The sequence below is a fragment of the Schistocerca gregaria genome, chromosome 1, assembly GCF_023897955.1.
Source record: "Schistocerca gregaria isolate iqSchGreg1 chromosome 1, iqSchGreg1.2, whole genome shotgun sequence".
Lineage (NCBI taxonomy): Eukaryota > Metazoa > Arthropoda > Insecta > Orthoptera > Acrididae > Schistocerca > Schistocerca gregaria.
The window spans coordinates 769,173,185-769,189,771 of NC_064920.1; the positions used below are offsets into that span (position 1 = coordinate 769,173,185).

General features: G+C 43.8%; 1 protein-coding gene across 1 annotated transcript in view; it reads left to right on the forward strand.

Annotated features, from left to right (window-relative positions):
- The window catches only part of LOC126268239 (myosin heavy chain kinase B), a 73,883-nt gene that overhangs the window by 15,218 nt on the left and 42,078 nt on the right, over positions 1-16,587 (forward strand). The window contains exon 2 of the mRNA XM_049973895.1: positions 15,732-15,962. Coding sequence (XP_049829852.1) covers positions 15,732-15,962 — 231 coding nt within the window. The remainder of the gene's footprint in view (positions 1-15,731; positions 15,963-16,587) is intronic.

Here is a 16,587-nt window from a genome sequence, read left to right on the forward strand (position 1 = left end):
CATCACCCCAGTTCCCAGAACTCCTGAAGATAGACGTTGACTGTGGATATTGTATCACAGACACAGTCCCTTTGACTGTTCAGAGATGACATTAAACCCACCCAAAGATGTAAACTACCATGCATGAGCAGCGCCTGTTGGACGGGGTCTGACAGCCGATCAGTTCCAGTCATTTCACCAGGAAGGAGGTACACGGCTCGTGTTGTCTGTAGTTCAACCGTGCATAGACGGCAAAAACCGCGGTTCTATTTCTTCCGCATAGTTACTTTATGCCAGGAAGGGCTCTCAACAAGGGCAGTGTCCAGGCGTCTCGGAGTGAACCAAAGCGATGTTGTTCGGACATGAAGGAGATGCAGAGAGACAGGAACTGTCGATGACATGCCTCGCTCCAGCAGCCCAAGGTTACTACTACAATGTATCACCGCTACCTACCGATTATGGCTCGGAGGAACCCTGACAGCTACGCCACCATGTTCAATAATGCTTTTCGTGCAGCCACAGGAGGTCGTGTTACTACTCAAACTGTGCGCAATAGGCTGCATGATGAGCAACTTCACTCCCGACGTCCACGGCGAGGTCCATCTTTCCAACCACGACACAATGCAGCGCGGTACAGTTGGACCCAATAACATGCCGAACGGACCGCTCAGGATTGGCATCACGTTCTCTTCACCGATGACTGTCTCATATGCCTTCAACCAGACAATCGCCAGAGACGTTTGTGGAGGCAACCCGGTCGGGGTGAACGACTTAGACATACTGTCCTTCGAGTACAGCAAGGTGGAGGTTCCCTGCTGTTTTGGGGTGGCATTTTGAGGGGCCACATACGCCGCTGGTGGTCATAGAAGGCACCGTAACAGCTGTACTATACGTGAATGCCATACTTCGACCGATAGTGCAACCATATTGGCAGCATATTGGTGAGGCATTCGTCTTCATGGACGACAACTCGTGCCCCCATAGTGCACATCTTGTGAATGACTACCTTCAGGATAACGACAATCGATCGACTAGAGTGGCCAGCATGTTCTTCAGATATGAACCGTATCGAACATGCCTGAGACCGATTGAAAAGTTTATAGAAGACATGGCCTACCAACCACTCTGAGGAGTCTACGCCGAATCGCCGTTGACGAGTGGGACAATCTGGACCAACAGTGACTTGATTAACTTACGAATAGTATGCCATGACGAATACAGGCATTCATCAATGCGATAGAACGTACTACTGGTTATTAGAGATACCGATATGTACAGCAATCTGGACCACCACCTCTGAAGGTCTCGCTGTATGGTGGTACAACATGTAGTGTATCGTTTTCATGAGCAATAGAAAGGGAGGAAATTATGTTTATGTTGCTCTCTAATCCAATTTTCTGTACAGCTTCGGAACCGAGGTGATGCAGAACTTTTTTGGTGTGTGTATTTGACGCCCAACAAGTACATTCCAGTTCCATTCCCGATTTGAATCCCATCACTCTAACTTCGCAGACATGTTTACATTATCTTATGTGATTTGACTCGTTATAGCCATCTGATGTTCAGTTTCAGTGACGGAATTCGCATTTGAAAATAATGTGTCGCTAGTGCAACTGGTAACAGAAGCTAATCACCACGGCTTAATATTAGGGTGGAAGAAGCTGCACCTCCATCCACGAAACGAAACTTCAAAGCTGTTCTCCCCCCCACCCCACACTCTTTTGCGTTGAAAAAGGGGTGTGGTGGTATATAACACTGTCTTGTTGTTGTGCTGTACGGCAACAGAAGACAACTTTCCAAAAACACGCACTTGATTTGGACGCATAACAAACAGCACTCTTGCATATGTGCAATTCAGACCGTTGAGGTACTTTCACGATGTTTCACAAAACCTATTGAGTTATCTGTTTTTAGATCACAATGTTAAGAACACCCTTAGTCTCTTATATTCAAGAAGTTAACTGCGCGTAGAGTCTGAGGAGGGGTGTACAGTAAATTCTACGGATTCAGACGTCCGCCGCTTACCAGTAAGGACGGGACTCGCCTTTTCAGACGGTAACTTGTTTTCATTGTCTGTAGTCAGCTATTCAAAAACAACGTATAAGACTTTTGGTCGATGATGTTTAATGTAGTTGACGACATAGTCTTACCGTCTTTTCTCAATAAAACAAGACGTCTTTCTTCCAGGAAGTACCTCTTTGTTCAATACATGTAGCATTCTACAGCATGAAAAATGGCGTTGTGTGCGAGTAACACGACCTACCGGAATCTGTGTCATGACGATCAATTAGTACGATAGAAGATGACCAGGAAATTTAATAAGAGTGTCCGAAAATGTCAAAAATTTCGCTACTGTCGATTTTCGATCACATAACGAAAAGTATTTCGAAAATATGAAGACATCATCTTGTACAAACAACTCTAGATTAAATCCCCCATGGCCCAACAAAGTAGGCAGTAGAAATGCAGCAGGACTTGAACGATCCTTGCAAATACCAACAGGATATCATGCAGTTTACAGAGCCTTTAGGAGTATTTATAACGGTACTGATATTAATAACAAAATAAGAAGCAAAATTAAGACTCTTTCAAAGAAAAACGTTGAAGAACATATATAATGGAATTAGAGATAAGGACACGGTGGAACAGAGAATTTTAGCAATGTAAGAAATATGTTATCTTTAAGGAGAATCAGGTATTGCATCCAAAATTAAAACTTCAAGACGTATAGGGATTACACACACACCTAGCTCTAGAGTAAAGGAAAATCTATCACGTATATTTACAATACCCTCATGGAAGAAGACCTCGTCGAAGACCAAGACTATTTTACTTAAGAGAAGATACGAAAATCTTACAAGCTCTGCCGGCCGGAGTGGCGGTGCGGTTCTAGGTGCTACAGTCTGGAACCGAGCGACCGCTACGGTTGCAGGTTCGAATCCTGTCTTGGGCATGGATGTGTGTGATGTCCCTAGGTTAGTTAGGTTTAATTAGATCTAAGTTCTAGGCGACTGATGACCTCAGAGGTTAAGTCGCATAGTGCTCAAAGCCATTTGAACCATTTGAACTTACAAGCTCTAAACTGCGAAATTAAATGTCAAGATAGAACTACCTGGCAAAGCTTTCTGATGTCAGCAGCAAAAAGCTTTCGTAGCTTGTGAAGCTTGTTAATAACCGATATCAGCCCAATTAGTCGTCTGTGGTGTTTGAGTAAGTTTTTTTCATGCATGTTGCTCCATTACATGGATCACATTCAAGACAGCTTACCGCTAATCCCGAAGGTATTGGAGGGAGGAACAACTTGATTCACACTGAATAAGATCACCTATTCTTCTCTAAGGAATATAGACAGATACTCCAGCATTCGAACGGAGACTGTGCAGATTGCATAGGTGATGGACAGACGTAACATTTGTGACCGAAACGCACGTAAACAATGGAATGAGACTGATGTGAACAGCAATCAATACTTTCGAATGTATGGACCTACAACATATTTATATGTTTACATGCAGTTTCAAAGGCAAACAGCGTATACAGAAATAATGGGATTTTAGAGTATGTTGATATAACTTGAAATTCATTTTCCATCGTGAGAGTGATGTATGATATTTTACAAAATTAGAGCAACATAACTAGTATAGTACTTACAAGAGAGTAATATTTAACGTGTTTGGGATTCTTGTGGAAGATGTATTATAGGTAGATCATTATCCTCTAAAGCAGTTACAAAGACGCAAACTTGTCATCTTGAGAAGTGACTACACCTGCTTCAGTGAGTCACTTTGTGTGTGTGTGTGTGTGTGTGTGTGTGTGAGAGAGAGAGAGAGAGAGAGAGAGAGAGCATAACTTTTCCCTGTCTGCCTTTACTTTGTATATCATTTTACCGTGTGTGTGCGTGTGTGTGTGTGTGTGTGTGTGTGTGTGTGTGTGTGTGTGTGTTTGTGTACTGAAGCACACATTTAAATAGCAATAAATTATAAAGTCTGCTATACTAATATGGAACTTAGAAACCGGCCCTAACACTCTCTGTATTACTTCGACATCCACCTTAGCGCTTAAACATGTATTAATATTTTGCAGAATACCTTCGTGCGAAAGTTACTGCGTAGATTGAAAAAGAAATCTTGGGATAATTTTAAGAGTCTCTGTGTGCACTTTGAGCCTTCTGAACTTGTCCATGTCTAGCGATATTATATTTGTTGGAGTTAGCTGAATTCGGTGACTCAGTACATCTTTAATATTCACTCGCGAAACTCTGTTTCTCCAACAGGTTTGTCATCCCTCTTTTTATGTTTGTCTGCAAAGCCACTAGAGGATCTTTGTGTTTTGCTTTTGCTAGTTGAGCCCATCGGACACAAACCTTTCGTCTATTTTCAGTTTGTTCTAAATTCCCCTCCAGACTAGCTTCTTAGGAATCTGACAGGTTGACGAACTAGAGGTTTTCAGTCCACAGAGGTGTTCACCTCATGCAACAGTTGCATGTAGTGTTTCCAACAAACCTGCGAAATTACCATTTATAGACCCTTTAAAAGAAATGACAGTGTAATTCTTAATTTTCTTATCTACAGGTGTAACGAAAGTGGTATTGGCTCTGAGCACTATGGAACTTAACTTCTGAGCTCATCAGTACCCTAGAACTTAGAACTACTTAAACCTAACTAACTTAAGGACATCACACATATCCATGCCCGAGGCAGGATTCGAACTTGCGACCGTAGCGGTCGTGCGGTTTCAGATTGTAGCGCCTAGAATCGCTCGGCCAGCCCGGCCGGCGAAGTGGTATTAGCCCTGGAAAGTTATTACACGCATATGACTAATGTTTGTAATGCCATGACCAACCAAAAGTCTTGTGTGGTTCTGAAGCCAAACGGAGCATTTTTCTCCACACAGACCTGATAGAAAAAGGTTGCTGACGCCCACGTCTAAATCGACGACGATCTGATTCACAGTGCACCTTCTATCGCTTCATATGGCTCTTCGGAGATGTCGCAACGTCCTGTCGAAAAAAACTCCTTTGCTTCTGAGTTCCCGTAATACTGAAGAGCGATTCTGGACACTGATGAGTTATTGAACCCTGGATTCCTGTGTTATCTCTTATATCCTATGATCCATGCATTGTGCAGCGATTATCACGTTGCATTCTAAGCCGGTCAACTCGCGACGTGCTGCTCTGAACACCATTCACTAGTTTGTAACAGGCTGATCAGCTATCGTCTGTATCGTCGGGCCATCCATAGACCCAGCTGCAACATTCGGGTGACGTACATGGTAGTACATCTTCGAGTAGGACAACCCTTCCCGTAACTTTTGGCCACTCAGATTTCTACTAGGGCCCTTGCTTCAAATGGCTCTGAGCACTATGAGACTTAACGTCTGTGGTCATCAGTCCCCTAGAACTTAAACCTAACTAACCTATGGACATTACACACATCCATGCCCGAGGCAGGATTCGAACCTGCGACCGTAGCGGTCACGCGGTTCCAGACTGAAGCGCCTAGAACCGCACGGCCACACCGGCCGGCTACTAGGGCCCTTTTTTCCGACTTTAGATGGGTCGCGAAATTAAAACCACAGCGAGCGTGTGGTGAACCTTTGAGCAGATGTGTTGCACAGTGTCTCTAGTATGCCCGTCTATCACGTCAAGTTGAACTTTTGAGTTTTGGGCGTACAGTGAACACGTAAACACGATAGCAATCTCTCCTGTAAAATGTAAGATCTTCTTGAGGGGTCTCGCCTCATTTCATGCAGCCCACATAACGCATATATCATGCGTTTTCTTCTTCGTGAGCTCTTGCGGCGTTTTTGACGACAAGTGTTTGATCATCCACCACACAGCCCGGATTTTCATCTCTTCGCTCACATGAACCGCCGGCTATGAGGACAGCATTTGGCACAGACAACGAGCTGCGGATGAGCGTAGGGAAATGGTGGAAGTCACAGGCAGCCTGCCCTCCATGACGAGGGAGAGTTGGTACCACGTGACAAATGTCTAAGTCGAAGCGGCCTCAATGTGTAGAAGTAGCCGGAAGGTGAAGTTAAATTTTACAAATGAAACTTTTTTTTAAATTTTCTCTGTGGTTTCTATTTCTCGCCCGATCGGAGGTTGGAAAATAAATAGCCTTCGTAGTAACTGCTGGAGTACACTACTTGACCTGTCTGATGTGAGCACACACGGTTCTAGAAGAGAAGCGAGTGAGTGTGTACGTAAGCAGAGCGCCACGCCGAACGGCCTGTAACGGATGAGAGAGCGGCAGACTATTCCGAGAGGAGAGGGGCACGCTGCCAACCGCTTGCCAACTGCAGCCTCTCTGCGCAATGCCGTAGTGCTGTCAGCGAGACGTTAAACTCTGACCAGCAGAAAGAGCAAGAAGAAGAGAAGAAAAACTGCCGCCTAGCGGGCGTCTCCCAGCAACGACGTCAGGAAGCGCACGGGGTGTGGCTTGTGTGAGGCGGCGACTGTTTTCCAAGATGAACTCCTGACCGGAAGTGCATAGTGAGACTGGTAGCTCACCGCTAGTCCTCTCGCTGCCGTCGTCATGCTATGCCCAGGGCCCACGTTAAATACGGGTCCCGTAACGAATATTTCACATCACACTAGTTGCTAGGCGAACGCTCGGCTACTTCAGGGGCCAGGAGAGAAATCAAAATGTCAGTGAAAATGTACCCAGTAAATTCCTTAACTTTGTAATTTGTTATAGAGAGCATGAGTCTATTTAAACGTACAGCATTAGGGTATCAAACTGACCTGAGACAGTAACAAGCTCCCCGCTGGAGACGGTCGCTGCAAATGGCGAGACATATTGTATCACTTGCTGTGACATACGGTATAGGGCTCATAATATGTCTCGTTCGCCCCAGCCATGCCCCACTGTTCATCGTGTATATTTGCAAGCAAACACACGGTCCTGTCACGTTAATGCGGCCACCGCCTATGTTCGACGCCAACTTGAAATAACCACTCGCAGACGGCTGTTGGCAACACTAGCAGTGGACGACATATAAAGCGTGTCGAGGGGACGCGGAAAACAATGCAGTCGTTGTGGTGATTAAAATTCTTATGGGTATTATGCCGCGTCAGTGCTAAAAACTAACAACAATAATAAACTAAAACCGACGTTTCTGCCGAATTGTTGTTAGTTCTTAGCAATGATGTGGCACAATACCCAGAAAAATTATAATCAGTATGACACCGGCCGCGGAAGCCTACGTTCTTATACGAGGGCTATCCACAAAGTACGTTACGTTTTCGTTTGTGTCCATTAGGGGCGGAGCTAGCGCGGCCATCTTGGTGTCATAGCATACCGCCGCTCAGTCGGCATCCTGCCGTGCTAGTGAGAGGTTCATGCTGTACTCCGTTGAGTTACTGTGACAGTTTGAAATGTCAGCGTTAATTGAAAATGCCACGAACTTTAAGATGCGTGCTGTAATATGGTTTCTCACTGCAAAAAACTGTACACCGATAGAAATTATCGGCAGCTTTGTGAAGTTTATGGGGACAACTGCGTCAATGGGTCATAAAATTTAAAAATGGCCGAACTAACTTTCACGACGATGAGCGAAGTGGAAGACCCAGCATAGTGACTGCCGAACTTGTCGAAAAAGTCGATGCCGCGGTCCGTGAAAATCGTAATTTCACAATAACGGAACTCTCTATGAGTTTTCCACAAATTTCACGAAGTTTGTTGCGCGAAATCATTACCGAAGAGCGTGTTTTGTGCAAGAGGGGTACCAAAAATCTTGACAGAGATTCACAAAAATCAGCGAATGGGTGCAGCGTTAACGTTTTTGGACGCTTGCGAGAAAGATGGCGACTCATTACTCGACCGCATCGTTACTGGTGACGAAACATGGATTAAGCATGTGAACTGCGAGCCAAAATTGCAGTCAATGCAGCGGGGGCACACAATCCCCCCCCCCCCCCCCAAAACCCAAGAAATGCATGCAGACAATGTTGGCAACGAAGGTGATGGCGACTGTCTTTTGGGACAGAAAAGGTGTGATTTTTGTGGATTTTCTGGAAAGAGGCACTACAATAAACTCTCAAAGGTACTGCCAAACTCTGCACAACCTCATAAGAGCAATACAAAACAAGCGCAGGGGAAAGTTGGGACTCACGACAACGGCCGGGCCCACACGGCAAATGCCACTCGTGAAGTTCTCGAATCTTTTAAGTGGGAGTTGTTTCCTCATCCGCCGTACAGTACCGACCTGGCACCGAGCGACTTCCACTTATTCCCAGCAATGAAGAAGTGGTTGGCTATGCAGCATTTTGATGACGACACACAGCTTCAAGAAGAGGTAACCAAGTGGTTGAAGGCGCAGGCGGCCGAATTTTACGACGAACGAATTTGCAAGCTCGTCCATCGCTACGATAAGTGACTCAATTTAAATGGCAACTATGTAGAAAAGTAGAATTTAAGTGGGGCTTTCATCTGTATATAATAAAAAATTATTCCAATACTTTGTTTATTTTTAATTGCAAAACGTAATGTACTTTGTGGATAGCCCTCGTAAATGCAGTCGTTGCCGCAATGCGGAAATAGAGTAATTTATCTGACTTCCACAAGGGGGTGATTATTGACTGTCGAGCGAAGGGTGGGAGCATACCCGACACGGCTAAGTTTATAAATGGTTCGCGTGCCGCTGTTGCTAAAGTATACCGTGCATGGCGAAATGCCACTGAGGCAAATAGTGTGCACCATGAGCCATAAATGACAGAGCTGAACGACGGCTGCGGAAATGTGTTCTGGCGAATAGACGTCCACTGTTGAGCAACTGACCGCCCAGATGAACCAAGAGGCTACCAACAGTGTCTCCTCAACGATCGTTAAGCGAACGTTTTTGCGTCTGAGCCTCCGCACCAAGCGCATGGTCCGTTGGGCCCATGCTGACGGCTGTTCATAGGCGGCAAAGGCTGGAATTTGCATGCCAGTACCGCAAGTGTCGACAGGCGGCCTTTTCAGACGGATCACGTTGTATGCTCCGTCGGACAGATAGCAAACATACCACAACAAATGTCGAAATGGTCCAGGCCGGAGGTGGGAGCATTCCCTGGGTGATCTCTTAATTTCGAAATACTCAATGGATCAACACAGGTATTCTTCTATTCTTGGGGACCACTTCCACCCCAACATGCAACTTGTTTTCTTTATCAGCACGAAGGCATCTACCAGCAGGACAATGTGACCTCTCACACAGCTCGCTGTGTATTGTGTGGTTCGACGAACTGCAGCATGAGTTTACTGTACTCCCCTGGCCACCAAACTCTCCGGATTTGAATCCAATCGAGACTCCGTGCGACCACCTCGATCGGGCTGTTCGCGGCATGGATCCTCAACAGAGAAACCTGGCGCAGCTGGCCAAGGCGCTGGAGTCGGCATGGATCCTCAACAGAGAAACCTGGCGCAGCTGGCCAAGGCGCTGGAGTCGGCATGGATCCTCAACAGAGAAACCTGGCGCAGCTGGCCAGAAGACTGGAATCGGCACAGCTTCACATCCATGTCGGTATCTTCGAGAGCCTCACTGACTCTCTTTCTGCACGCCTCTGAGTGGTCGCGCTGCAAAAGGTGGCTACTCAGTTCTAACAAGTGGTCACATTAATGAGACTGGACAGTGCGTTTGATGTAGAAATCAGCTACAGAATTTCCACCTACAGGTATTCCAGCAACTTGTTCCACGGATCTGCAATGTGATGTGGGATTAAATTCAACTTCGCGTTGAGTAAAACCGAAAATAATGGAGAGGACACCATTGCAGTCGGTAGAGTCAACGAGATGCGTCATCTGTTACTTCTTCGCGGAAAACGCTAATGTTTTCTGGAAGTGTATGATCTTTTGCGGCTCAAACAAGTTCGTTTATTGTCTTCTATTAATCTTCAATTCGCATTAACTGGCTCTTTGGCACGTCGAAATCTGAGAACGTTCGCGGCATTGCATTTTTGGATTGTAATGTGTCTGGTAGCCCAGTTAATTATGCAGCCTACTAGCCCTGTTAAAGAAGAGCAAAAAACTGCGAACAAAGGAAAAAATTATGTAGGTGCAAATTTTTGTTCAGTGGCAGGAGAGTGGTAATCGTCATAAATTCATTCACGGCGAAAGTGTGAATTATGTCCTGACGATATATTCTGTATATGAATTAAGGATTGTGCCGATATTACGAAATCCACATTAATGGGCCCTGTGGGGTGTCGAACTGTGAGAACGGTCGCGGTAGTGTGTCTTGAGATTGTATGGTATCTAGTAACCTAGTTAATTATGATCCTACTGAACCAGTCAAGGAAGACCAAAATAGTTCGAATAGGGGGAAAATTGGTGTAGCTGCAAATTTTTGTTCAGTGATAGGAAGGAGTACCATGAACAACACACTAAAAATCGTGACTGATGGGCTATGAGCGTGGAGGTGCGGGGACGTTTAACGTTCACTTCGCTGGACTCGCATTCGGGTTCAAACCCGCGTCCAGCCATCCAAATTTAGGTTATCCGTCATTTCCCTAAATCGCTTCCGGCAAATGTCGGGATGGTTCCCTTGAAAGGGCACAATCGATTTCCTTCCCCATCCTTCCCTTATCCAAACTTGTACTCCATCTCTAATGACCTCGTTGTCGACGGAAGGTTACACACTAATCTCCTCCTCCTTCTCCTTCTTAAGGTTCACTTTTTATGTTTTTCTTGAATAAATCAAAAACCGCTGCTTCTAGCGAAAATTTTTCCAGTTCTATATTAAACTACAGTCTATTTAAAACAAGAAAGTCCTATAGTTTCCTTGTTGCACGGAAACGAAAAATCGCAGATTATTACATTAATGATTTAATCTTTCTACGTGCAGTAGAGCAGTGTTAAAGGATAGATTGTGTTCTTGGGTTGTAAGGGCGTTGAGGAGGCATGGGTGGAGGGTAGAAAGAGGCACGGGATAAGGTAGATCGCTGGATTGTGGTTATGCGCTTCCCACCTTCATGGCTCTGCAAACAGAAGAGTGAGCAGGTGATTCCCCACTCTTATCCACCTCACTAAATTACAAGAAGCAACTCCAGGGTGCTTCACAAAGTAGCGCGTCCTTTCACAGCGAGCCGTATAAGTAACTGGCGACGCAGTGGGTAGACATGCTGGCTGGGAGGGGCGGGGGGCATGGCTGCTAATTTTCCATAAAGTGCATTAACAATACATGAGTCACTAATAACACTAACGCAAGGAACGTCTATGGGTGGAGACTACGTAAATCCGTGCGCCCTCTTCTACACTGCCAGAGGGTAAATTCATACTTAGTCATCATTTACGGCAGCGATCTTCCGGGGAAGGTAACTTCCCCCACCAGAAGCGCTGCTCGTTTTTCAGTTTGCAGGCTAACTGCAATTCCTTATGTAAGTTGTCAAAATTACTTCATTTAGCACTTCTTTGTATAGTGCAGTTATTTTCAGTTTATTGAGTGCTTATTACCAGTTGTTAAGCGAGCTATATATATAATCGTTACAATAACTATAAACTTCGATATCTCCCAGCATTTTCATTGTCTTCTCTCTCTTTATATTATAATTTTAATTAATATTGTGTTTATATTGGTTACTGGTGAAGAGGAAAGTTAGTTATTAGTATTTTATTAATGATCTCATTCATAAGCAGCCATATCATAGTCATCACAGTCGCTCAAGAAAGTTATAATAAAGCTTTACTTGTTTAACCAGAATCGGACGATGGCTCTCCTTGTCCGCAGTCTAGATGATTCAAAGCAATCTGCTGTCCTGTATAAATAAAATGTCTTGGTTTTCTTGCGTTGCGTAGTCAGTCGGGAAACCTCAGATGAAGCGGAAAGTTTGCTTTGATAGAGCTTAATTATCCGATGAAATAATGGGGCTCTTGGATCTAATAATTGCAGGTTCGTTTCCAATTCATCGGAAGTTCGCTTCTGATTACCAACGAAACGACACCTCCGTGCAAATTTCCAATTAGAGAATACATATATAATGAAATTCCTTATACACCTTTGATGTAAATACTCAGTATATATTTTCTTGATTAGCATACAATATATTTTCAATCTCTTTCTTCCAGTAATCTCCATAGCAAAATTACAATTATTCAATGCGGAAATTCGGCACGGAGATGATCCTAGAAGTCCTCTCAGCACACCAGAGAGAATATTACAAAGAGTAATTATGCGCTCATGGAATAGTAATAGTACTGTACTACTTTGCGCATCGATTCTGCGAGTATGTAGATGGTCAAGTAGGAAACGTAATTCACTTATAGAATTGTGCAGGGATAATTAGTAGAATATAAAGAGATATTACATTATGATGAAGGATTTAAAACCTGTCGTTAATGTTTCGGGACGTATGTTTGTTATTTATAATGTACAGCGGGAAAGCCCTTATTATCGTTAGGTTTGCAGTGTTCTTTAAAATTAACCCGAATTTTTCTCCTGGTTTGCCCGATGTGGATGTTATATCACAACCGTCACGACCAATGTTCTATATTACCGATTCATTTAACGGTTCCGTTTTATGGGTGGCTATGTCCAAAGTATCTTTGTCACCTTTCCTAGTGCGAAACCCATTTTTTTATAGTGGTCTATTTTGCTAGAAATCTGAAGGTAATATGGAGCGCACTGCGTATTTAGTCTTTCGTTTAACTATTTACCTTTACAATTAATCCGATTGGAGGCTGATTTTTAATTTTCAATTTATTTTTATTCGTTTCTTTAATTGTTTTCGGTCCAACACCGTCCACTTTGCCTAAAATTTTTAGAATTGCTGTTTCTCTGTTAACCTAGTCCTCATCAACTTTTAACAGTCTCTTTCATTGTGTGAAAATATGCCTTTTATGGGCATGATTCGTCACTGCTTAACCCTGTAAATGATAAAATGTGTTACACACCATAACAGTGAAACACACGTCAGTGTGTACTCTTTGGCAATAGCAATTAATAATAACACTAAATTTATTACGTATTTATAAGCCTACCATGCGTTGTGAGGAATAAACATTCACACCAATGAATCAGGAGCACAAAATCTGTGCCGAAAAAGCTTGATAAATTCTGCAGGAAATTAGCAATGTCAACTTCTGCTAGTAAAGATATGCCCTCAGAAGGAAGACATTTCCCAAAGGACTTGGGTTCACTATCAACCTTAGCCCATGATAAAATCTACATTTTCAGCCAGTTCAGTATCGGAGTCGCTTTCACAAATTTCATGAAATGCTTCTTCGAGGACAGGTAGACAGTCTACCTTACCTGCTGCATTTGCACTAGAAGTTTCACCTCCCGGTTCATTTGACGCTGTGCTATCCAGACTACCATCAGTTAATGTAGTAGTCTCTGAAACCACAGAAACAATAGCTACAAAATCTGCACCAGAGATTTCTCCAAAGTCAGAATCTTCTGCGTGCTCTTGTGTAACCTCTTATCAGCAGTACCTTAAACAATCAGCTAGAATTTAATCTGCCACGGAATCTCTCAGAAGTCGTTCTTATAGATCTAAAATAAAGAGTCACAAAAGTCTGTATGATCCCTCTAACTATAAAAATCAATCATGAATCAGTAAATAATATGCCTATTACACTCATGTGTGAGCATAAACAGTTTTCGTCACGTTTTAAGTTTTCGGTAATGATCCTATGTGTGCACAGTCAGGGGAAATAATTTGTATTATCTCAGTAGCTAACATTTTCGAGATAATTTGTGAAACAATATTATCTGCAATGTTCATTCTCCATTAGAAGAAACATTTCTCATTATATAATCAATCAAATTAGATGCTACAAGGAACTGAATTGCGACAACTTATTTGTTTACACGCACGGCGCGGAAGAAAACTGTGTTTAACTATGTTGACAAATGATTTCTGTGTTAATTTTATACCTTATATTGTAGGAAATGTTACTGTGAATCGAATTTGCCGTTTTCTAATCAGTAGATATCAGAGGAGTAAATCTACAAGCGACACATGTTAGCTGAACACAAAATCAGCTCTGAAGACGAGTGCCTCAAAGGCGTCGGTAAATATTCATACCATTACTCCCTTGTTCTCTGAATCTCCAGACTACCGAAATAGAAACACAAAAATAGTGCTCATACGTATCAGAGTAATTTTTGTAAATATGTTAATACTAGTGCAATCGATTGTTTGTACTAAATAAAATCATAAACAGCATTTAGGATCAGTTGCATGTGCAGTGTCTCCCCCCTAAGAGTCGTCAGGCGCATTTTCTCTGGTGTTTCATCAGATATTTGCAATTGGGTTCTTGCATTGTGTAGCTAGAGTCAGCCCATCAAAAATTGCTCATTCCGTCTCTCTCACGACACCAGCTTCGATGGAAAGCGTCGGCTTCTTCCCCATTACAAATCGTAAATTTACGTGCCCATTCGACGGAGCGGTCTCAAATTAGTCTTCTGCGATATTGGTTTTATCGATAACAAGGATAGTAAAACACGAAGAATAATCAAGAGTCCAGCACCGACAGCACTGTCCTGGCCCACGCTGGCTGCTTCCGCCAAACATGCAGGGCCACTGAGTCACAACTGGACTGTTGTTTATTCTCCGTGTTTTGCCCTCCCTGTTATTACATATCGATAAAATAAATATCGCACTATAGTAATCTGGGACTACTCTATCGAACGGGCACGTAAAATTCCACTTTAAAAACCATTTTGTTTGTAACCCGAAAAATAACCGACACTTTCCGTCAACAATGGGCGTCGCGTGAAACAGGTGCCGAGCAGTATTTGTCTGGGTTGACTACAGCTACGCAATGCGAAAACTAAACTGAAATCTGATGAAACACTAGAGAAAATGCGGCTGACGACTCTTAGGAAAGACATCCCGTATATTTATCAGAGGCACAACGGCTTTCTGTGTCTGTAGTTTACAAAAAAATCATAATTTGTGCGTAGCATCTAATCCTTTTTCTTTATACTAACATCTAAAAAGCTAATACAATCATTTACTTAGATTGCACTGGAGAAACTGATTTTATCATGAATACTTTTTAGCAGTGAATGCATATTAGCTAACTGCTCCTGTTTCGTGAGGTACTTTAGTGCAATGTTTATAGTGCTAAACACATGATAATGAGAATGAAATTTTCACTCTGCAGCGGAGTGTGCGCTGATATGAAGCTTCCTGGCGGATTAAAACTGTGTGCCGGACCGAGACTCGAACTCGGGATCTTTGCCTTTCGCAGGCAAGTGCTCTACCAACTGAGCTACCCAAGCACGACTCACGCCCCGTCCTCACAGCTTTAATTCCGCCAGTACCTCGTCTTCTACCTTTCAAACTTCGCAGAAGCTCTCCTGCGAGCCTTGCAGAACTAGCACTCCTGGAAGAAAGGATATTGCGGAGGCATGGCTTAGCTACAGCCTGGGGGATGTTTCCAGAATTAAATTTTCACTGTGCAGTGGAGTGCGCGCTGATATGAAACTTCCCGGCAGATTAAAACTGTGTGCCGATCCGAGACTCGAAATCGGGACCTTTTCCCTTCACGGGCAAGGTCCCGAGTTCGAGTCTCGGTCCGGCACACAGTTTTAATCTGCCAGGAAGTTTCACATGATAATGAATTAAAAATTTAAAAATAGCTACGTAACGAAGAACAGGTGTCGGTAAACACAGAAAAGGTGGAAAATGCAGTCTTATTTAATAAAATTGTGCTCGTCGTGAACTATATTAAGAAGGCTTTAGTATACAGTGTAGGAAATTGAAAGTTCATCAAGAGGTGACGTGTGGTAGCTACTTGTAATTCTGGCGACGCTGCCGGCAGGTGTGGAAGCCGGACCTGAGCCTGGAGCGCGAGTTCCAGGCGCACCCCAGCGTGGTGTACCACCTGGCGCTGTGCGGCGACTCGCTCTACTCCTGCTCCAACGACGGCACCGTCCGCGCCTGGGACCCCAACACGGGCGACAGCCGCGGCACGCTGCTCGAGTACGACGACGAGGTGTGGCGCTTCTGCGTCGACAACGGACACCTCTACTCTGGCGACAACAAGGGCATGGTGAGCCGCCACTCACTCCTCACTGAGCATGCTGTCTCTTAGCCTCCTCTATGGAAAACCAGTGCGTAGTTTAGATACCACCCACTGTTCTTCACGACAGTTTCTTTCTTTTTCTTTTTTTACCGTGTCTGTCCACCAAATTTTCAACACTTGTTTGTAGCATAAGTTCTCAAATCCTTCGATTCTCTTCTGTTCCGGTTTTTGCACAGCCCATGTTTCACTGCCATACAACGCTGTGCTCCAAATATACGAGGGTCACTCCAGAAGAAATGCACACTATTTTTTTTATATAAATCTTTTATTCTACATGTTTGAAAGTTTTACAGTGTGTAGATACATCCTTTAGGAACAATATTTTCATTTCTCCGCATAATTTCTAGCCCTCTCAACTACCTTAGTCATCTTGGAACCAGCGTCTGTATACCCGCACGGTTTAAATCTGGACCAACCAGTTGGAGCCACTGTTTGGCAGCGCGCACAAGGGAGTCATCATTTTCAAACCTTGTTCCACGAAGACAGTCTTTCAGTTTCCCAAAGAGATGATAATCACATGGAGCTAGGTCAGGACTGTAAGACGGGTGTTTCAGTGTTGTCCATCCGAGTTTTGTGATCGCTTCCATGATTT